The sequence below is a fragment of the Cenococcum geophilum genome (assembly GCF_001692895.1).
Source record: "Cenococcum geophilum 1.58 unplaced genomic scaffold K441scaffold_48, whole genome shotgun sequence".
Classification (NCBI taxonomy): Eukaryota; Fungi; Ascomycota; class Dothideomycetes; order Gloniales; family Gloniaceae; genus Cenococcum; species Cenococcum geophilum.
In genome coordinates, this window is record NW_027137606.1 from 930,755 (window position 1) to 951,672 (window position 20,918).

General features: G+C 48.9%; 7 protein-coding genes across 7 annotated transcripts; 3 read left to right on the forward strand and 4 right to left on the reverse strand.

Moving 5' to 3' along the window:
- Positions 1–2,006: 2,006 nt before the first annotated feature.
- K441DRAFT_580116 (asparagine synthase related protein) lies at positions 2,007–3,879 on the reverse strand (the record flags this gene model as incomplete). The annotated part of the gene is made up of 3 exons (XM_067644364.1): positions 2,007–2,075; positions 2,124–3,116; positions 3,166–3,879. 3 exons carry the CDS (start codon positions 3,877–3,879, stop codon positions 2,007–2,009), a joined length of 1,776 nt encoding a protein of 591 aa, XP_067499818.1.
- Positions 3,880–4,448: 569 nt separating this feature from the next.
- K441DRAFT_579864 (uncharacterized protein) lies at positions 4,449–7,050 on the forward strand (the record flags this gene model as incomplete). Its single annotated transcript, XM_067644346.1, has 5 exons — positions 4,449–5,751; positions 5,803–5,880; positions 5,933–6,105; positions 6,170–6,930; positions 7,005–7,050. 5 exons carry the CDS (start codon positions 4,449–4,451, stop codon positions 7,048–7,050), a joined length of 2,361 nt encoding a protein of 786 aa, XP_067499819.1.
- Positions 7,051–7,643: 593 nt separating this feature from the next.
- Positions 7,644–10,029, reverse strand: K441DRAFT_580209 (uncharacterized protein; the record flags this gene model as incomplete). The annotated part of the gene is made up of 3 exons (XM_067644369.1): positions 7,644–8,904; positions 8,954–9,559; positions 9,626–10,029. 3 exons carry the CDS (start codon positions 10,027–10,029, stop codon positions 7,644–7,646), a joined length of 2,271 nt encoding a protein of 756 aa, XP_067499820.1.
- Positions 10,030–11,120: 1,091 nt separating this feature from the next.
- Positions 11,121–13,838, forward strand: K441DRAFT_689558 (uncharacterized protein; the record flags this gene model as incomplete). Its single annotated transcript, XM_067652309.1, has 4 exons — positions 11,121–11,261; positions 11,313–11,808; positions 11,864–12,626; positions 12,779–13,838. The coding sequence occupies 4 exons, from the start codon at positions 11,121–11,123 to the stop codon at positions 13,836–13,838; spliced, it is 2,460 nt and encodes an 819-aa protein (XP_067499821.1).
- Positions 13,839–14,835: 997 nt separating this feature from the next.
- Positions 14,836–15,585, reverse strand: K441DRAFT_680482 (uncharacterized protein; the record flags this gene model as incomplete). The annotated part of the gene is made up of 1 exon (XM_067651374.1): positions 14,836–15,585. One exon carries the CDS (start codon positions 15,583–15,585, stop codon positions 14,836–14,838), a length of 750 nt encoding a protein of 249 aa, XP_067499822.1.
- Positions 15,586–16,554: 969 nt separating this feature from the next.
- On the reverse strand, positions 16,555–17,563 carry K441DRAFT_245476 (uncharacterized protein). The gene has a single exon (XM_067640739.1). The coding sequence runs from the start codon at positions 17,418–17,420 to the stop codon at positions 16,770–16,772; it is 651 nt and encodes a 216-aa protein (XP_067499823.1). The 5' UTR covers positions 17,421–17,563; the 3' UTR covers positions 16,555–16,769.
- A 143-nt stretch (positions 17,564–17,706) lies between these two features.
- On the forward strand, positions 17,707–18,291 carry K441DRAFT_680484 (uncharacterized protein; the record flags this gene model as incomplete). The annotated part of the gene is made up of 1 exon (XM_067651375.1): positions 17,707–18,291. The coding sequence occupies one exon, from the start codon at positions 17,707–17,709 to the stop codon at positions 18,289–18,291; it is 585 nt and encodes a 194-aa protein (XP_067499824.1).
- Positions 18,292–20,918: the final 2,627 nt, after the last annotated feature.

Here is a 20,918-nt window from a genome sequence, read left to right on the forward strand (position 1 = left end):
CCCAAAAGTCCATCACAAAAGAACTCATAAAATTAAATCCACTTCACCAGTTATCATTTAGTGGATTCGGATTGGAAGGCATAGTCGAAATACCTTAGAAAAGCGATGCAGACAGTCGCATTAAGCCCCAAATTATCAGGGTTGGGAAAAATCTAATCTTATCTCGATACGATATTCCGTATCGTATCAAATATCATGATATTTTCTTGGAATTCCCCCTATAGCTCCACTAATATAGGTATATGTTTTATAAATAGAGGCCTATTTTATAGTTTTAGAATAGAGCTATAAAATAAGCCATTATTTATATAATTTAGAGCCGTTTTAGTGGAGTTATGGGAGGGGGGACCTACTACCGGTCGCAAAATATTGGTAACTCGCCCAGAGCCAAACATCGCGCGTCTCCCACTCTATTAAAATAATACANCCCCTATAGCTCTATTAATATAGCTTTAAAGTAAAGCTATAAAATCAGTTACTATTTATATAAGTTAGAGCTATATTAGTAAAGTTATAGGGGTATATTATTTTAATGGAGTGGGAGATGCGCGACGTTCGGCTCTGGGCGAGTTACCAATATTTTGCGACCGGTAGTAGGTCCCCCCTCCCATAACTCCACTAAAACGGCTCTAAATTATATAAATAATGGCTTATTTTATAGCTCTATTCTAAGACTATAAAATAAGCCCTTATTTATATAATTTAGAGCTATACTAGTGGGGCTATTGGGGGTGTATTGTTTTGGTAGGTGTATCGAAAAAAGTCAATCGATACGATTCGATACGATACGATCTCGCGTATCGTATCGAATCGGATCGATTAGATTTTTCCCCACCCTGCAAATTATCGATATCATATACGCAATACAGTGGTCGCATGAACGAATATATTCGGAATATGACCCTTGTATTCAATTCATTCATAAGATATGAATATATTCATAAGGAATGCTTATAAAGCGTTTATCACGACCCTTAGTATAGTATTTTATTCAATCTTCGTCCTAAACTCACTTTCCTGGTCAAAATAACCGGGCTCTATATATATATAAGAACGATCGGCGTACTTATAAGTATATATACCGAAAACCTTATACTTAGTTGCTTTTAAGTACGTCCTCTATAACTACTAAAGCTTCAAAAAGGGTCCTATATGTTCATAAGGGCTTTAAAATATTCAATTCATTTAATGAATATATTCATTCATGCGACCACTGACGCAATATATCGTCCTAATAGATCGCCAGATGGTAGCGGGAAACCATCGACGCTAGTCTTACCATTTATGAGTCCGCTTATACTACTTCATGAATTGCAGATCTCTATACACGGTAAGAAGATCCTGTTGGCCTTCTGGATTTAGAAAAAATATAACGAGCTTGTGATACGAAGCCTCCAGGACTCCGTCCTGATTATGTCTATCCTGTTCTAGGTTCTCTGTCCTCACGCCCGCTTTCACTGTTATCTTCGCCAATACCGTCTTCTCCGTCGGCGCCACTTTCGGCGTTTCAACATCTGAGCATGCTTGCCTTGGAGGCAGTAACTGCTCTGGGGGAACTCAAGGTACGATAAATCTAAATGGCTAAGCCTTTCAAATTTCGAACAAGACATCGCCCTTACCCACTCATCAACTAGAATCCGATTTGTGTCAAATATATAGTGATATTAATAACTGCAGAACTATCAGTGACAGCCGCTCTAAGATCGATGTCAAACGGAGCGTAAGGGCATTCGCTTATAAAGTCGCGTGGCTCAGACTTGCCTTTTCTGGGTCATAGATCCCAAGGTCTGACGCCACACCGCGGTTGCCAAACGACCCGGTTACCATGGATTGGAAACTCAGAGCAGTTTGACAACCGTAGATGCAGAGCATGGGCCCTAGCAATCTCCCAAGTATCTGTAAGACTAGAGCCGAAGCCCCAGTCCCGTCATCATCGCCGCGAAAGAGGTCTCTGGTATACTAGAGCTGAAGAAAAACTGAGACAAAACGTACCAGAACATGAGTCATCAAGACAGGATCTGAGTCCCTTTCGTCTTTCCAGTTTCCATTTTTGCTGTTCGGGCGCCGAACTGTATCTTTTGGGCTATCAGCATCAGCTTTTCTGTGAGAGGTGCAGCACTCACCGCGCGTTTTCTCTCTTCAGCGACCTTTGTCATACCTAATTTCCAGGCCAGAAGTCTCAAAACCTTCTTACCAGGCTCTATATTTCCGGTGGGATGGCCTGAATCAATGGATGATGAGCACGCGCCAAATCCACACTTCTCCCAGACGGGACGATTCAGAGCCCATGCAAGAAGTCCTTCATCCAGATATGGAAATCTTGCTTCTTTACTCCAATTAGAAATCACGCGGTCATCTCGTCCAAGGTTTCGCTTTCCTAAGCGGTTAATATCCAGCTCAAGCTCGGTGGTCAGTCCAGGGTAGCCTCGCCGAGAGAAACTAGTGGCATGCCGCTGGTAACCTCCAAATAATTCATCAGCTCCAAGGCCGGATATTAAAACATGAGCTGAAGTTGAGTAGTTATGTGGTCTGTCATCAGACGGACTGTGGACGAGACCAACGCCTTTGGAGGCGAAGTAGAGAGCGTAGGATATGGAAAGATCCATTTCAGTATTGTGCGGGTGCATTAGCGAAACAACAGTGTCACGGTGTGTCATCGTTTCTGAGTATGGGATATTAATCTCCACGAATCTCCAAGTCCGCCCGGGACACGCCTTTTGGAGTTCACCATAAGATGCTCTTCCAGTAATCCGATCTGGACATAGCTCATAGGGTGAGGGGTGCATTTCATTTGCATTTTCAAGTGATCGATGAACTCGGGGATTCTGAAACGCAACGTTCAATAAGTCAACACATTCTTCTATCGGAAGAATATCATGGACCAAGCGAGCAAGAACTGTGCAGTCGAGACCGCCGGAAAATAAGATCGCAATTTTGGAATCATTCTGGCTGGTTCCTTCCAGTCCGACTTCAAATGATAAGCGCACATTTCGAACTCGCAGCTCAAGTGACTTGCGGAGTGCTTGATGGAGCTGGTCAACGGATGGAGAGCTAAGTGAAAGGGCCGGTGGAATGCTATCTGGTAGAGCTTTGTTAAATTGTGGGAAAGGCATTCTCTACAAAGTAAATTAGTATCTTCTATTAGTGCAAGTGCAGCTGACATACTAAGTGCGTCGCAGAGTCCCCGCCTTCGCAATTGTGTGCATAAGCGCGAGTAACATTGAAATATTCTTGCTTTGCTATTAGGATATTTTGGGAACCGGCATTGGTTGGAGGGAATAATTCAACGAAATATACACCATCAGCCTCAACTTCTGACCACTGGTCGCCTAAATTATTGTCACAGATGCTAGAAAGAATAAGCTCGCCTGTAGAGTCAGTTTTCTGCAGTAATGAGCGTCTTCCAAGGCAGTCTCTGCCATAGTATAAGCGAGCATTTGGGGCGTCATAAAAGACGAACGCAAAGGGACCAGATATGGAAGAAATTGCATTTAGGATTCTTTTGTGTGCAGAAAGTTCACCGGTCACTGCTTCACCGGCTGAAGCCTTAAGAAAAAGCTGAAAGACCCCCTGGGAGTCATTACCAGCGACTTCAACATTATGAAGTTTCCAGGCTTCCCCATTCCAGCAAAGAACGGATTGGGAAGCTTCATCGATGAGTGGTTGAGGTACAATATTGCTTCCTCGTAGTGACAGAACAGTGGATATGAAGGTAATATAGAGCGGCTGATATGAGATGACTTCAAAAGGCGCAGGAGGCCCAACCACAACTTTATGCTCTCTTGAACTGTCAGGACCCCGGTTGTGCAAGAACTGTCGAGTCCCGGAATTTGGAGAAACATAGCCAGAAGAGCTGATTGACAAGTATATGCCGCACATGAGCTATTATGGCGGTTGATGGGCGTTATGAGGTCTAATGAAAAGAATGCCGCGCAGCTGGTATAGGGTGGGAAAGAGATGTTGACTCGCACCTACCAAGTTGCTAGCACTAGACGGCATTTTAACTAGCGCCGGCGGGTTTCGGCCAAGATGCCAATCTTGGCACCCATCATCCACGCATACACCTGCATGGATAAGGTAGCTCAACTTTGAGACAAGGCACGACTCAACACTCTCCTTCTCTACAGACTGCAAACCACAAGTGCAAATCTGTGTTTTTCCCTTTCGGTGTATGCTGCTCCATGGGCAGATTACTAAAGAGCACCTAAACCCTCCAAAATACATCTTCAGCCGGACGGCGGCCTATGTCTTCTCCGATCCAACCTGCTAAACCTCATGAGGACCAGATCACGACTGAGGAAGGCGAGACAGCCGACATTCAGGAAGCCCAAAACCTAGAACTCGGCGAAGACATCAAAAATACTGAATCTAAAGAGCCTCTCACCGAGAGCTCGAGTAGCAAGCACAATGGACTTGAGGCGGCCGCACAGCTAGCAAAGCTACCAAATATGGAGGAGCGGGTCAACAAACACAGGGCAGACATTCCAGACACACAGAACGACTTAGAGCAGACGGGAGGGCCTTTGCCTGAAACACTGTCTCAAGATTCTAAGCTGGAGAATGAAAAACTTGAAGATGATAAAGGACCTGAAATACCTTCTACACCGTCCAAGGAGCCCGCCGAACAATTGCCCGGCCAAGCAGAAAGTATTCCAAGGCCTGCAACTCCACCCCCAGAGCCATTCTCGGAGAAAGAGACAGTTCGCTCTCCTTCGCCGCCACCACCGCCGCCTAAAGACGAGAAATATTTGAATTCGAATCAGGATACTTCGATCCGTGCGCTCACGCCTGTAGCACAGGAGTCAAAAATGAATGGAAGAACTTCAGAGGACGCCGAAGCGGCAGAGTATAATGAGAAATATGAGGCAGGGGAGGATACAATGGACGACTCCAGATCTGAAATCCAAAGTATTATGGAGCAGTTTGACGATGGAATGGAAGGGCCAGGGATAGAGGAGATCATGTCTCCACGGTTGGAATTTGCCGGGCCTATACTAGATTCTCCAATACCACATCCGCTTCGCAAGTCAAGTTTGGAGCCCCTTAACGCCGGAACCTTGCCTCACCCAGGTGAATCGAGCCTCTCAAAAAGCCAAACACTCCACTCACCACCTCCAAGAACCTCGTCCCTCTACTTTGTTAATACTGGTGGTACTTCGAATGAAAAGGCACCGGTATACGAAGACTCTTCGTCACCCAAAGCGCATGCTAACATGTATAAACCGCCTCCACCTGCACCAGACCCTGAACCCGATCTTCCTTTTGATTTTCACCGCTTCCTTGAACAGCTCCGACACCGGACAGCAGACCCTGTTGCGAAATTTTTGCGGTCGTTCCTCCTCGAGTTCGGAAAGAAGCAATGGATGGTACATGAACAAGTCAAGATAATAAGTGACTTTCTAGAGTTCATCAGCAAGAAAATGGCCCAATGTGAAGTCTGGCGGACAGTGTCTGACGCTGAATTTGATAATGCAAGAGAAGGAATGGAGAAACTCGTGATGAACCGCTTGTATTCACAGACGTTCTCTCCCGCCATACCCCCGCCTGAACCAATCCAAGGTGGGAAAGGCCGACGAAGAGGTGCACAGGAACCACCCGGCCAAGGCCGGCGAGGGCAGCATCAAGAAGATGTCGAGCGAGATGAAGTACTAGCACAAAAAGTACGAATCTATAAGTGGGTAAGAGAGGAACATCTGGACATTAAACCAGTAGGAGAGAAAGGCAGGAAATTCTTATTACTAGCACAACAAGGTATGCTGAAGCTTTGACCCAAATCACTTAACATAGTGCTAATGATAATAGAATTGCTCAAAATAAAGAGCTACCGAGCGCCGAGAGACAAAGTAATTTGTGTACTTAATTGTTGTAAAGTAATTTTTGGTATGATTTGTATATTTGCCTCCTGTCGCCGACGACTTGGCTGATGTTACAGGATTCTTACGTACCTCGCAAACGGATCAATCGGCCGACTCCTTTGTGCCACTACTCATTTATACAGTACTACAGGCAAACCCAGACCATTTAGTGTCAAACGTGCAATATATTCTACGCTTCCGCAATCAAGACAAACTTGGTGGAGAGGCAGGATACTACATTTCTTCTCTTGTGCGTTCCTGATCTTCCACCCTTGTGCCTAACTTACTGCGCATGTCTGACCCTTTACGGCTAGATGGGCGCTGTCCAATTTATCGAGAACCTTGATCGAACTTCCCTTACCATATCCGATGCCGAGTTTGAAACGAATGTCGAGGCTGCCGTCTCCGCCATCGCAGAACGGCACCACGCTGAGGAAGAAGCTCAGCAGCGCCTTCTCCAAGCGAACCCGCCTCCGACTCCCGCGCAGCCACAGCATCGCCGCATGCCCTCACCGCACCTCCACCTCTCCGAGAAATCATCTCTAAGCCGTGCAGAAGTCACGCCTAGGAACTCACTTGACGCCGAGAGGGTGGGCCCGCGCCGCTCGACAAGCTTGAAACAGGATGGAGGCAAGGGCGCTTCAGAGCCGGCGCCAGAGGGCGAGGAAAACGCAGCTGTGGCGGGACTATTGAGGACGATCCAGAAACCTCTCAGTACCATCGGCCGCATCTTTTCCGACTCTGACACCGCCTCTTCCAGTCAAGCTGGCCAGCTAGCGTCTACGCCGCAGCCTGGTAGCACGCCGCGCTTATCGCCCGCTCCACCTTTAGCGCCGCGTAGTAGTGATAACCCGCGTAGCTCGAATGAGAAAGAGAGACGCAGTGCTGAGCAGCAAAGGGTTATCCAGCGCGTAAGCGCCGAAGATGCAGCGGCGCGGCAGGCGAGCGCTGAGGCGGAGGAGGCGAGGAGGATACAGTGGCAAGAGCATCGTGTGGTTGTAGAAACCCTGGCGGGAATGTTCCCAGGGTTGGATAGGGAAATCATCGATGATGTTGTGAGATTAAAGGAGGGGCGGTACGTCATCCTACACCAAATCCATTTCACTTCTATCCAAGTCAGAGCTTGCGGGCTAATTTTTTTTAATGTAGGGTTGGATTGGCGGTTGATGCGTGTCTCGCACTGAGCAACCCTTGAGCCATACCAGACTCCGCGGTTTTTTCACCCGCACGCCACATCTGCTCCTAGCGTGTGTGAATTGCCTATGATGGACCTAGCTCCAGCGTCCTTTCCTCTTCCCCCTCCCCCTTGTATTGCCTCTATCACTATTCCTGCTCTTGGCTCAGCTTGGGGCATTTGCATTGCGCGGCACTTGGCATTTTGCTTCTCCTTCTTTCTTGGGGCCTGGTTAAATAGATCAGATTTCTGAACCTCAGTGGTGAGTTGGACAGCAAGGATGATATTCATATGATTCATTGAATGAATGAGAGTGTTTTAATTTAGTCTTCTGCAATAACTTCGATTGCTCAAATTGGACTGGCTATGTGGCTTGTAATGCCCACATGTTTTAATATCCCCGCGTCCTTTTAAGAGATATTCGATACATTGCTGACCTCATAAAAAATTGATCGTGACCTCTCGTTATCTACTCCAATTTCAACTCCGTATACACTGAATCTACACTCCAACCCATATCCGTGTAGCTAAATAGCGCGTAGCAAACTATTTACCAAAGCAACTCCTGAATTTCCCGCGTCTCATCCTACATCATCTCGTTGCATACAACAACATCACATAAACCTCGCGTTCAGACTTCCACCAGGTAGCGTTTCCCACCCCGTCGTGGCCATCTCGCTCCCAGCGCCCAGGCCGTCTACCGCTGGCGCGGTGCTGCTCATGCCGGTACCGGCTCCGGACACGCCTGACAGCGGCGGCAGCGGCGGGAAATATGCCGCTTGGCCCTGGGCTTGCGGCGCCGGGCCCCAGTCGACCACCGGCTGCATTGACGGAGTGGTGTAGGCGGGCGCGTAGGGCGAGGTGGATTGACTGTACGGGCTGGCCAGGCTTGCGGGATAGCTTGGCGGGGTCGAGGTGTATGAGTGCGGGTGGGGATGCGTCATTGCCGGGCTGGTGGACATGTTGCCCCAGACGCTTTGCGGATGGTGTGGCTGGACGGCGCGATGCTGGGGGCTCGGGACTGGAGAGAGCGATGCGCGATGTTGCAGTTGCGCAAGGAGGGCCGCGGATTCGCGCTGGAAGCGGTCGCGCCAGTTGATGTAGCCGAAGCATAGGCCGAAGCGGCCGAGGATGGTCGTGAAGTCGTTGATGGCGTTTATAGCGCGATTAGTCGGATCTGCTGCTGGGGTCCCATCAGGAGATGGCTGAGGTGTAGGGAGCGCCGGCGGGGGAACATCCGCTGGCGGGCTTAGGGGATCTTCGGAAGCAGACCCTGAACCACTTGGGACAGGTGGGGTTGGCGGGATGGGATCTAGAATGATGTCTTGGTTCCTAGCAAGGACATCAACGAACTGCCGGCCAGTCATGTAAGCGCGCATGGCGTCGTAGAAGGTCAGAGGCGGCTTCGTGGAGTTTGAAGGCTTGGCAAGAACAGCGAGGAGGTTGGTAGCGTAAGCGATACAATGCTCAAATATTAAACGCTGAGCGTATTCGCATATCCTTGGAATGCGTGGGCTTGGGGAGAGAATGTAGACATAGCTGTAGAGGAGTTCTAGCTCAAAGAACGCTTTGGTTGAAGGGAGTGCGGTAGCGGGCATGTTTTGAAACCAACTTGTCATTTCGTCATAGGTGCGCCAGATGTAAGGGTAGGGATCTGACCAGGCCTCACGACCGGATTGGAAGAGGTCCATATACCAGGTTGATTGAATTTGGCGGATGCGGAAAAGGTCGAGGGCCGCATCGAAGGATTGGAGCCAAACGTGAGTCTTCGGAGAGTTCTTAGAGGGTGAGAGAGAGTTGGATGAGAAGGGCAAAGCAACTTTAGCTGAGTCGTCGGAGAAGGAGAATGCGCGGGTTTGGACCAAGGAAGTAGACCTGATGGATTATTAGTTGGAGAATGAGTGATCCTAATGAGACGACTGACCTGTCCAGTGCATATACGCAGTAGTAAACTCTTCTTCGAAGCTCTAGTTTTACTCTTGGTATAGAGGCACTTTTTGATGGGTCTTGATGGATACCCAGATCCACCATAGCTCTCGAAGCAGCGCCGATCAAGGTCCAGCTATCGAAATGATGAGGGTCCATCGTCGCATACTCAACAAGCAGCACTAAGGCTTGAATGCTAGTGATAAAGCCGGGATGCAGAACATTTTCAGCATGTTCTAAAGCAGCATTAACATGGCCTACAGCATCTAAGTAGTGGTTGTCACCACGTCGATCGGATATTGTAAGGCACGCCAGCGCGAGCACCATTCGTACGGTCCAGTGATCAAAGGCAGAAGCCTTTTCAGGATCTGAATGGTAAACTGCATCCACGGAAGCATAGAAGCTTGCTTCCTCGAAGATTGGCAAGAGTATAAAAATGTTGTTCAGATAATGCTGAATTAGAGGTGTTGCTGCGTATCGTGGAGGGAGGGCCTTAGTCATGCCAGTGGGCAAAGACTCTTTGGAACTTGCAGACAGAATGAGACGAGCATACGACATTTCTGATGTGAAGCCGTAGAAATCTCTAGCAGTAGCGTTGACAGCACTAGGAATTTTATTAATCACTTGCGTTCCATTGGAGCAGTGTGGGCAAAAAGAAGATGGTACTCACAGAAGCCCGAAATCAGAAACTAGTTCATCAATATCAGAAGCTTCTTTTCGTCGTGCAGCACGTTTACTGATAGGCTTGGAGGCTTTTAGAGTATCCACGGAAGTGCGACGAGGTGTTCCTGCTGCATCGTAGTCTGGCATGGCTACTGAGGACTTCCTCCTCGCCTTTGCTTCGTTGAGCTTCTTCTCAAGCTTCTCTACTCTCGCCTCAAGAGTGGCGACATAGCTCCTCTCCTTACCGCGCGCAAACTGGTCGTTCGTGCTGGAGCACTCGGCGGCCCGATTCGACTTCTCGCAAGCAGTGCAGGCGGGGAGTTTTCCGTCGCACTTGACCTTGGCAGAGCGGCATCGCGAGCAAGCTGCCACCGGCCTGCTCACACGGAGGAGCGGGGTTTCCAAGACCATCAGGTCGTTGCCGGAGAGGGATGGGGTAGTTTCTGCAGACATGGCAATCTAGTTAATATGGATTTACACATGACATGCTAGCTTGCAAGTCTACTGGTGCGAACGCCTCGGGGATACGGGAGTGACTGGTAAGAGTACAAAGGCCAGAGGTTAAGGAGAAGCACTTGGGGTCATGTGTGGAGAATAAAGAAAAGACATATTTGGCTTCCGGAATGCTGTAGTATTGCATCACCCTACCTGCCTGCCTGTTTGCCCGCCTGCCTGTCTGCCTGTCTGCCTGTCTGCCGCGCCTGCTCACTCACCGAAGCAGCTACAGGGCGTTGGGGCGGTCGGTGAGCTGAGAGTGTGTGAGAGTGTAGCGGTACGACCAGGCAGGCGCATAGAAAGCACAAGTGAAGCAAGAAAGCCGCGTTTTCAGCTCACCTCTGTCGTTCCAGTGGAGCAGTATACAGGACGTGGCGTGGCTACACAACGTGGACGAGAGGGTGGAGGAGGCGCAGCAGCGGCTCTCGCTCAGCCTTCCTGGGCTGCAGCCTTGCAGGGTGGTGCTCACCGGTCTTTCCGATTAGATGTAGTGGTCCGGAGCGTCTTCAACGGACCTGCAACGGGCCTGGGGATCAAATATTCGATGGGGATCGTGGGCAGTAGGGCAGCCGGCTAGCGGTGAGGTTCAATGCGGGCTTTGATCCAGCACCCCTCCCTGCTGCGCGCAAATTACTGTATGTACATGTACACCCACGGGCACCAAGACACTAACCCCACGACACCCATCCAGTGCTATTCAAGCAGAAGGCGAGTCCAGCCCGCCTGCCAAACGCCCCATTTCCAAGCGCCGCGTCGGTGCCTCGCAAAGACAGCCGGGGTACCTTTTGCTCTCATCCGCCATATTTCCATCCAAAAATCGCCTTGTCCTTCATCTCCAAGATACCCCTCTCTGGTTCTTGGCTGTGCGACTGCGGAGTCCAAGCATTTTCTTGTCGCAGCTAAAGTGTCTCATCATACCATGGTTGCTTCTTTGGTATGGAGTCGAGCGCTACGAGTATAACCACCTCGAACTCCCTCACAAGCAACTTCTTCGACAAAGCCTCGCCATGGCCGAGGCTGTAGATCCAGCCGCCCAGCGAAGCCGCCCATCCACCCAAATCAAGCGTGAAGGAAGTGTCCGCGCAAACGAAGAAGCTAGCTCTCCCCGCATCGCTCACACCCTTACTNCATGCTGCAGGTGTCGCACGGTAAGGCCTATCCTTCGCATCCAAGACGACGGCAAAATTGACTTTTGGCAGAGGAAAACTCGATGCGATCCCGGACTGCCTCGTTGCGGACCCTGCGAGCGAACGAATTCCCACTGCGAGTACTACGACCCGACCAAGGGCACCAAAATACCGAGGAACTATGTAGTCCACCTACAACATAAAGTTCGCGATTTAGAGAAACAATTAGCCGACCTGGAGCGAGATGATATTGAGCCAGACCCGGAGGATGTGATGCGCGGGGCTGCTGCTGTCCGGATACAGGAGAGTGATGAATCCAAGTTCCTTGGGCCGTCGAGTGGTATTGCCATCACCCGGCTGGTGATGCAGCTCGCAAAGCAATTCACCGATTCCAAGAGCATATCAGACATTGTCCCGGATTCCAGAGCTAGGTTGATAAAGGAGCGCTTTGCTCAGGAAGAGGCTAAGCCAACATCGAAGATCTACCCGCTGATAAGCGATGTTGCGGCTGAGGAATTACCAAATAGGGACTTGACGAACTTGTTAGTTCAGCTGTTTAATCTCAAAGGCTCGTATTCCCTGCTAAGGTTTGCCTCGGGACGGTGCTAACCGAGATATGATAGTTCATCCTATGTATCCCATGTTTCATGAACCAACCTTTGCTCAGGACGTTGAAGATGTGTACAATGGCTCTACTGATGCGTATCAAAACTTTAGTCTGCGGATGGTGATCGCCATTAGCTTACAGAAGATGGATACTCAGTATGCTGGTCTGGCTGATAGTTATTACCTTGCCGCGCTCAAATTCTTGGAGGGAGCTATCAAACCCATGAACCTCAAGACACTGCAGTGCTTTTGCCTCATCGCCGGGTACTCACTTCTTACTCCCACGCGCACCGCCGTCTACTATATCATTGGTCTCGCCGTTCGGCTTACCCAGGCGCTTGGTCTCAACGAAGAAAAGACTATAACTAGAGGTCCAGGGGGTACTCAGGCAAATCCCCTCGAAATTGATATGAGAAGACGACTATTTTGGAGCGTTCTAACTATGGAGTTCGGACTTGCTCATAGTCTTGGCCGACCAAGTATCTTCGCTACGAGAGAAGCACATATTGATGTAGGATTCTTCGAACTTGTCGATGATCAATATATAGCAAGAGAAGGAATTCAGCCAGCCCCTCAGGCATCACTAAAGAAATGGATATCAATCCATTTCTTTAAAATGAGGCTCCTCCAATTGGAGATCAGAAGGAAACTCTACCAGAAAAAGCGACCTGAGCCGAGAGACGATCAGGATCATTGGTTCCAACAAATGGAAGCAAAATTAATTGCTTGGAGAGACACGAGCCCAGAGATGGATGGAGGATCTGGATTGAATAAAGTTTGGTAAGCTAATGCTGGACTTCTCTTTTGCTGTTGAATAATTTCCCACTCCATTCGTGCGATTCGCGACGCTCTACATCCAATCTTTGATGTTGGGGCCGGNCATGGAAGGTTCTAGCATTGTGCGACTTGAGGCTAACATTTATACCTTTTAGGTTTACTGGAAGATATAATACTATGATCGTTTTTCTCTTCCGTCCTTCTCCACAAGTCCCGAGACCGTCCGTCAGAGCTGCTGCCCAGTGCTACGACGCTTGTGAATACAACATCTACATGCAACGGAGGCAGATTGAGACTGGGAATGTTGACCTTACTTGGATCTTCACGCAATCCATATTCATGGCCATTAACACCATACTTTGGACTCTCTCTTACTCGGAGATTCGCCGCACGCATAGCCGAGAAGATGTCGAACACCACCTCTCCGTTGCGTTGGAGGCTATCCAACTGGCTTCGGAACGGTGGCCCGGGGTAGCGTCCGCTCATGAGCTATATCGTAACCTTATTGGTGCCTGCATGAAGATCTATGACAAGGATGGCGATATCCCAATCTCTGTTGGATCTCCCTCTGAGAGTGCCTCAGTCACATCAAGCGCAACTGATGGGATAAACCGATCTCGTACCACCAGCCCCGCGACAGTCTCCACCACATCTCTCAACACCCCTTCAGAAAGGTCACAGCCGCCGTTCGGCTACATTTCTCCTCAACAGTCTATTTTCACTCCACATCAAAGCACAGGCAGTTCGTACCAGTCCTCCCCTCCTCCTCAGGGCTACTACTCCGCCCAACCATCTCCACCGCAAGTGCCACCTCAGCCTGTTATCGACACTAGCCCGAAGTACCAGAGTGACCCTACTCCACACATGAACTATGACCCAGGCTCTCAATGCAATCCCCTCCCTGCAACATTCTCCGACCTACCAAACTGGAACCCAAACTTTTCTCTCCCACATCAAGAGACTTACAGCATGCCTCCTGTATCCCATGCTCTGACAAGTCCTACATATAATGAATCATATGCAGCGAGCAACGGCTTCCCTATTACGGATTATCTTTATCCTCCATCGTGGAGCTTAGATGCTCGAAGTATCGGCTTGAACCAAGAACAGCAAGTTGAGCTGATGCATAGCTTGGAAGCAAACGAGACGGCAAAAATTGAGGCTATGATCCAGCAGAGTAACGCGATGTTTAGCCCACGAATTCAAACATACTAAGTAAGCCGTAAGCACTATTCGGATGAAATACGATTCGATTACCGTATGCATGCCTTGGACATCTAAATCCTCGGAGTTGCGTTCTCCAACGCAATCGTGTAGGGGAGGAGCCACCTTTCCCACATCTGTCCGGGCTCAAACTACACCCTCCCCCGGCTATATACCAAGATAATTACGACTTATCGACTGTTTATGGTAGCACTCCTTCCCGTCGCCGAATTGTCACGCCCGTTACTTCAGAGGAGGCATTTTATACTCCACCTTAAGCTCTTGAAAAACTAGGCCTGCATTGGGCTACCAGGCAAGGCTGGTCATAAATTTAGATAACCAAACACGTGTTTTAGCTGTCGTCTTTCGTTTTTGTCGTTGCCAAAAAAGCCCTTGATTGGAAATTTTGTCCGATTAAGCATTTATCGTGAAGAGGAGGATATGTACGAGTGTGACGATTAGCTGGGCGCTGGGTTTTGAGATGTAAGGATGTTGCGATAGTTATGCGGAGTATGTTTTATCCGCTTGGATGCGTTATGTGGGCGTTTTACAACACGGGGATTTAGATATACGCTGAAGTACCGGCGCGCAGGCGAAGGGACAGGCGAATGAGGCTCAGCTGGGCTGAACTGACTGCAAAAGGGATTTTTCGGTTTTCATTGATGATGTCTACGTAGTTGATGAAGTTAATGGCAGATTGTGACTCAAAGACATAATTTTACCTTTCAATGCTCTTAATGCGAAGCAGTGTCTTGAAGACAGGATCCTTGTTGGCTAGACAGATTCCTATACTTAATGCATGTAAGACAATACTAGCTCCACGACACTAAACATGGTTATTGTTCTCGCAATGCACCAGCACAAACACAATTAACCATCTGCAACGACTACAATTCCAGTGAGTCCCCAATAGCTGTCACGTAAGCCCAGCAAACCAGCGCCACCGAGCCAATAGACACCTCGACAGACGTCCCAAGTGTAGCCCTGGTACAAGAATAACATCATCACATCACTTCCGCAGTCCCTCCTGAATCGTATTCCCAGTCTCCATTTTCTCCTCCATCTCCACAGCCAGTTTCCGCAGCCGGACATGCGCATCCCACCGCTGATACTGCGCCTCCAAATCATCAACATCCCTCTCCCACGACCCGGACGACATTGACCCAAGCATCGCTCCCCCACCCTCCTGCGCTTCCCCTTCCTCCAACTCTCGCTCCCTCCGCTTCTCCATCGCCTCCAGCGCTCTCCTCACGGCCCCCTCCTCCTTTCTCCCCAACTGATCCCCAACCATCTCGTGCTTCCACTTCCTGCTTAGTGCAGCCTTCTCCGCGCTAAAGTCGTCCCAGATGACTTGCGGGGGCGTATCAGTCGCATCACAGCGCGCGATGGTGCGGCGGCAGAGCGCGATGCGGTCGAAGATCGGGAAGCCGTACGAGTGTGTGGAAGAGTTGTGGGAGAGATTGGAGAGGTAGTGGTCGATTGTCTCTTGCATGGCGCGTGCGATGAAGGCGTGGGTTAGTGGGTAGAATTCTACGGTTGACATATTTGAGATGCTTGTATCTGAACAGCTTGGTTCGGGCGAGTGCAGATAGTAGGGTGTGGTAATCGGTGAATGGGTTGAGGATTTGAGCAACCCTCGTAATTTTCCGTGGTGGGATTCCTGGTTAGGTACGATACTTAACATGACCTGGTGATGAAGATAATCTTTAAGAGAGCTTGGTGATAGTGGACGCACGTTTGGAGGACGGCTTGAGGACATTGTTGACTTATTCCCATTGTCTGGGCTATAATTAAACAATTCTCAAAATATGGTTCAGGTCGTAATGTTAGAGATTATTCATTTAATCGTATATACTAAAACCTTAGACGTAGAAGGATAGAAAGGTAGTATTGAGATTGGTTTACAGCGAAGCGGTAACTTCATACGCCTATGTTCTTTGATTTGGAAGTCCTAACGATGCCTCAAATCCACCCAGAATCCTAACTCTAACACCTCTCGATTTGCCCACGCGTCTAGTGTGCTCAGAATATTTATCCATCTTCTCGTCATGAGTGCGAATGCGTCGTAACCTCTCCTGTGCCACTCGGGAGTGCCTCGTCATGGCTCTTATAGCAACTCTCGTACCCTCGAAGTAGGATATGGCGGCGGAACTTAACGCAGGTCAGCGGTCGGCCGATGCTCAAAGCTCTACCACCTTGCTGTGAGATGTGTCTTTACTTAGGATCATGGATATACAACTCGTCCAATATTATTATTGTGCCGCTTAGTAGCCTTTCTCTCACCCATCCCCATGGTTGTTGGATATATCTTCGGAAGACTCTCCATAAAGAATTCTGTTCAGTCTCTGGATCTCATGGTCCAGTTTCGTACGTTCAATTTCGAGCCGCTTCAGACGTAGTTTCATGCTCTCCTGCTCTGATTCGGATAAGGTTCTTGTTTCCTCGGGCCTTATCTGCCCATCCTGCCCATGGTGTTGTGCGACCGACTCTGGCGTACTGGAAGCAGGTGTGATAGGATCTGTGAGCATTTGCTGCAACGGACCTTGCATGGCTGGCGACTGCAATTGTGGATCCATTGTTTGCTCCGCATTGCTTCCCGGACCATGCTTCTCCCTCATATGCTCTTCGAGACCTAGGAGCGTCGCAAAACCTTTCGACTTCTTCCGCCTCCAACAGGTTTTATCAGGGCATGCATACAGCTTGTCGCTGTGATCATGGTTCTTAAGCCCGTGGACGGCTTTACGGTGATCCATGAGCGCCTTGATATCTGGGAAGGCTGGAGCATTGCAGCCTTTGAAGTTGCAGGTTGTGTATGTCTTGTACTTGTCCATTTGTTTTCTTAAGGTAGGCATCAGCCAAATCATATTTATCACCACTTAACCTACTTTCACCCATCCCAGGTACCGCAGAGCCAACAGAGATGCCGAACGTGGGTAGAGTTACTTACTTGACTTCCGATATGTCCTGGCCTGGGTAAGCCTTCTTGAGTGCTCCATTCATAATATTCTGGACTTCCTGTCGACTGAGATATAGGCCTCCAGCCTCTTTCAACAAATCCCGTCCATCAGTTTGGTGCGCAGTATCTCGCAAATATGCCAGGATTCCACCGGCCTCCCAGCTCTTGAAGAAATCATCCAGAACCAAACTCCGTATTCCAGAGTTCCGTTTGATGCTATCAATGTGCTCCAGCGTATGACTATGAGGGTCACCGGTCCTTTCTACGACACGTCTCCCATCTGGGTAGATAGCCAGTCGGAACTTTGCCTTACATGTCCCGCCCTCGCGTCGTTGTCGAGGCCGGGAGTTTTCATGCAATGGCGGGGGCGGAAAATTGGTTTTACGATTCAGTCGACATCCGCCATAAATTTTGGAGACGCCGGATGGGTGGGGTCCTTGTGGCTTTTGGTGCACACACCATACATTATCAATGAAGGGCCAGAACTTTTCCCAGACCTGTGGAGTGAGTTGCACAGGGGTGTCGAGGGCGAAGAGAAGGGCGCGGTGGAGTGATATGTCCGGAGGTATGGAATTAAGCGGGGAGAGCGCAAGGTTGGCGGCTGATGGTGCAGTGGGACTAGCCCCAGGAGCTGCCATTGCGATTGTCGACGGAGTCACAAAGATTGGGCGCGTAAGGTGGTGGTTTTGGTGAGGTTGAACGCGATATGACCTTGTTTTGAAGTCGAGGTGGAGTTGGAGGGACGAATGATCGGCGGAGATGAGGCCCGTGCGAGCAGGATGCTGTATGCGGCTTGAATTTGGCGGGCAATGATCAACTTTTCACCTTATCTTTAATTGAGCACTTAATCTTCTATAGGCATTATTACACTGGATCTCCCCTCCCCTAGAGCCTTCATTTCAGTACAAAAAAGCTCCGCCAAATATGTCTACACCTTTCGAAAAAGCTATCGCGGCGATCGACTCCGCACACTCCCTTGATCCAAAGAGGATAGCAGTGAATGGCGCAGATGTCCCATACGAGCTCCACTATGCGCAAAAAATGGCCGAATATCTAGGCCAGCGTGCGCCTAATGCCTCCGAACCCCTTCGTCTTGCCATTCACGCCCAGCATTTCCGTCGCTGGGAGGTCCCCCGCGACTCCTATCCAATGACCAGAGTCGGATATCACTCCTGGCGCACTTCCCTTAAGAAGCGGCAGGCAGAACAGGTGGAACAGATATGCAAAGAGTGTGGATATAGATCAGACGTAGCAGAAAGGGTGGCAGCACTCATAAGAAAGGAGGACTTAAAGAAAGATGAAGAAACACAAGTGCTAGAAGATGTGGCATGTCTAGTATTCTTGGACGATCAACTTGAGGAATTCGAGAAAGAGCACGACGAGGACAAGATTGTCAGTATACTAAGGAAGACATGGGTTAAGATGAGCGAGCAGGGACACGAGCTTGCGTTGAAGATTCCCATGAGTGGGAGACCACAAGAACTAGTGCAGAAAGCATTGTCTGGGTAATTATATTGGGCTTATCTATTACAAGAAGTGGGGACCTAAGTTGAAGCCCGCTGAAATAGCCATCAAATTTGTGCCAACTCGCAGAAGGCCTAGCTTGAAATATATCCCAAGCCAGGCTTATCTTCCACCATTATTCATGCGCCGCCCTCCCGTTTGGCATACTCCTCCTCAATTCTCTCCTCATACAACTTTTCAGCCGCAAGCTCGGCTTCTGATTTTTTTTGTTGAGAATTCGCTGATGCCATTTGCGAATCTTGATTGGATACTTGGGATGATGGCTGCGCTGTTACTGAGGGGTTCGTCTCGGAGACGGAGGGCTTCTCATTAGAAGTGTGGATTGGGAGAGGCATTTCGAAATGACTTTCGGAAACTTAGCAGATAGGCAGCCTAAGATACAAATAATAGAGTTTCTCGGCGGAAGGATAAATCGATAAGTCTTGAAAAGGTGTGAGGTGATGAACTCAAGAGGGGCATTAGAAATGTTAGGCAGTTTATATTTAACGCCACGGTAGCGGTGTGTCCTCCTTCGCAGTGTAGCAGAAGCTTCTCGCATTACCGTTAGCTACCCCCTATCAATCACACATGAGGGCACTGCTCGCTCCGAATCTTTCTCCCGCGGCATTGGTACATTACACTTGCACACCAACCCTCGAACCCCTTTAGTCGATTAGACCTAGACCAATTCCTCCCCAAAAGACTAACACGGCCCTCTGTACTTGATCAACCCCACCTGTGGCAAGGCATCACCATACACTAATAATTTGCCAAGGGTGAGATTCTCAAGTTACGCAAGCAAACCCCTTTTGCTTATCCCATATCTGATCAAAAGGCTTTCTACTGCGCGGCTTCAACTACCTAGCACTGATGATTTTCTCGCTACCAACGTTCACCACTCGGGAAATACGTGCAGCATGGTTTTCCCACGTCGGCGGCGTCTTGGGCTACAAGCCAGCCAAATGTTTATCTCTCCTTTGATCTCCACGTCACAAGGCCCAAATTGGTCTATCACAGCATAGTAGACGTCTTTTGGCGCATCTAATTGCCTTAGTATGCTTCTTACATTTTTCCCGTGGCTTCAGCTGCCACCATCCCCGGCTCAACGTATTCAAGCACGCTCTAAAAGCTTCAACGTCTTTCATCACCACAACCTCATTCAAAACCGAATCACGAATCACTTATCTACACCCAACCGGGATCAACATTTTACGTCACGATTACAAGCACAAAAATAATCGGATCCACAACCACGCTTAAAGCGCCTACCTCAGTAATCACAAGCTTCTTGTAGTCACCAGCACCTCTGTCTTCACAATCACTAAACCTGCGATCTCAGTCTCGAGCTTTAAGACCTCATTTATCACCTCCACGATGACTCTCCCTCAATCTACCACTACCCTAACTAAGTCCGCGGATAAAGTCATCACAGAAAAGACCACACTACCCGCCCTTACTTCCACGGCTTATAAGACTACTGTGATGAGTCTCGAAGATACTATTTCCACTATTCCGCATATTCCGACAACGAAAACGACTATAGTCAAGAGCACAGCCACCGTCTTTACAACTAGCACAAAGACGAGTAAGGGGGAGCAGCTTGCACAGCCTAAGACGTACGTATGGCGATTATTAATACAACACTTGCTACGTAATGCTGCGGTTCTTAGAAGTAGCTCTGGTATTGATCATTTGTTTTGGTATCTCTTCTTTCAGTCAAACAGTAGTATGATGAGGAACATGATACTTATATTGCTAGACAGAAGTCTGCCTGGGTGCTTCAGTCTAAAGAAAAGAGTAGAATGGCGTAGCATGGCCAATCCACTTCATTAAGACTACGGCAGTTATTCTTGCTTTCTCGAAGCGTGCAGACGTTCCAAATGGGCGCGCAATATGGGCTTGTAGGATGATGCTGAATTCCTCAATGATCCTTGGCTTTCACATGCTGCGGAGTAGGTGAGAATGAGGTCTTCCAACCGCAGGAGCAGGGGTCGATGCCTAGGTAGAGGAATAATATATTTCCTTGTAGGGGAAGGTGCTGGGTGCTGGTAAAATAAGTATGTAATCCGGCTTCCAGCGGCAGCTAAATTGAGGTTCACTACACTGATCTATACTGTGCCTAAGAGCCTGCGCCGAAGCCACCCAAATAAGTAATATCCGAAAGAAGAAAGTATGGTTATCGTGGTAGTTGATATGGTTGATGCGGGGCCCCGCAGAGTACTAGGAATATCTAGACTACACCAGAGCCAATCATGTCCAAGTCTCTTTTCCTCCAGCCTCGGATAGCTAGGGCTAGGCTAGATATTGAGCCACGACTTTTCATACTATTTGTTATGTATCCAATGGTTAAAGCTACGGAAATCGACATTCTCATGGTTTACAGCCTTGTCATCCGCCGTCGACGTTCCCGCTGCACGTGAAAGTGGCGCTGTGCGTTACGCCATATTACAACCCTTTCCTCACTTTTTTTCCTCTAGCTGCTTTTACACATATACGAGACATGACCAACGCAGAGAATCAGCTGATATGATCTAGGGAATAGGAACGGTGCGACTTTCTTTCCTTCGCCGTTTTGGCTCCTGGTAACGGCCCCTGTGGCATTTTTTACCACACCCAATGCCGCCTATAACATG

Coding starts and splice junctions, on each gene's coding strand:
- K441DRAFT_245476 (XM_067640739.1), bottom strand. CDS start 17,420: ATGGCAGCTCCTGGGGCTAGTCCCACTGCACCATCAGCCGCCAACCTT.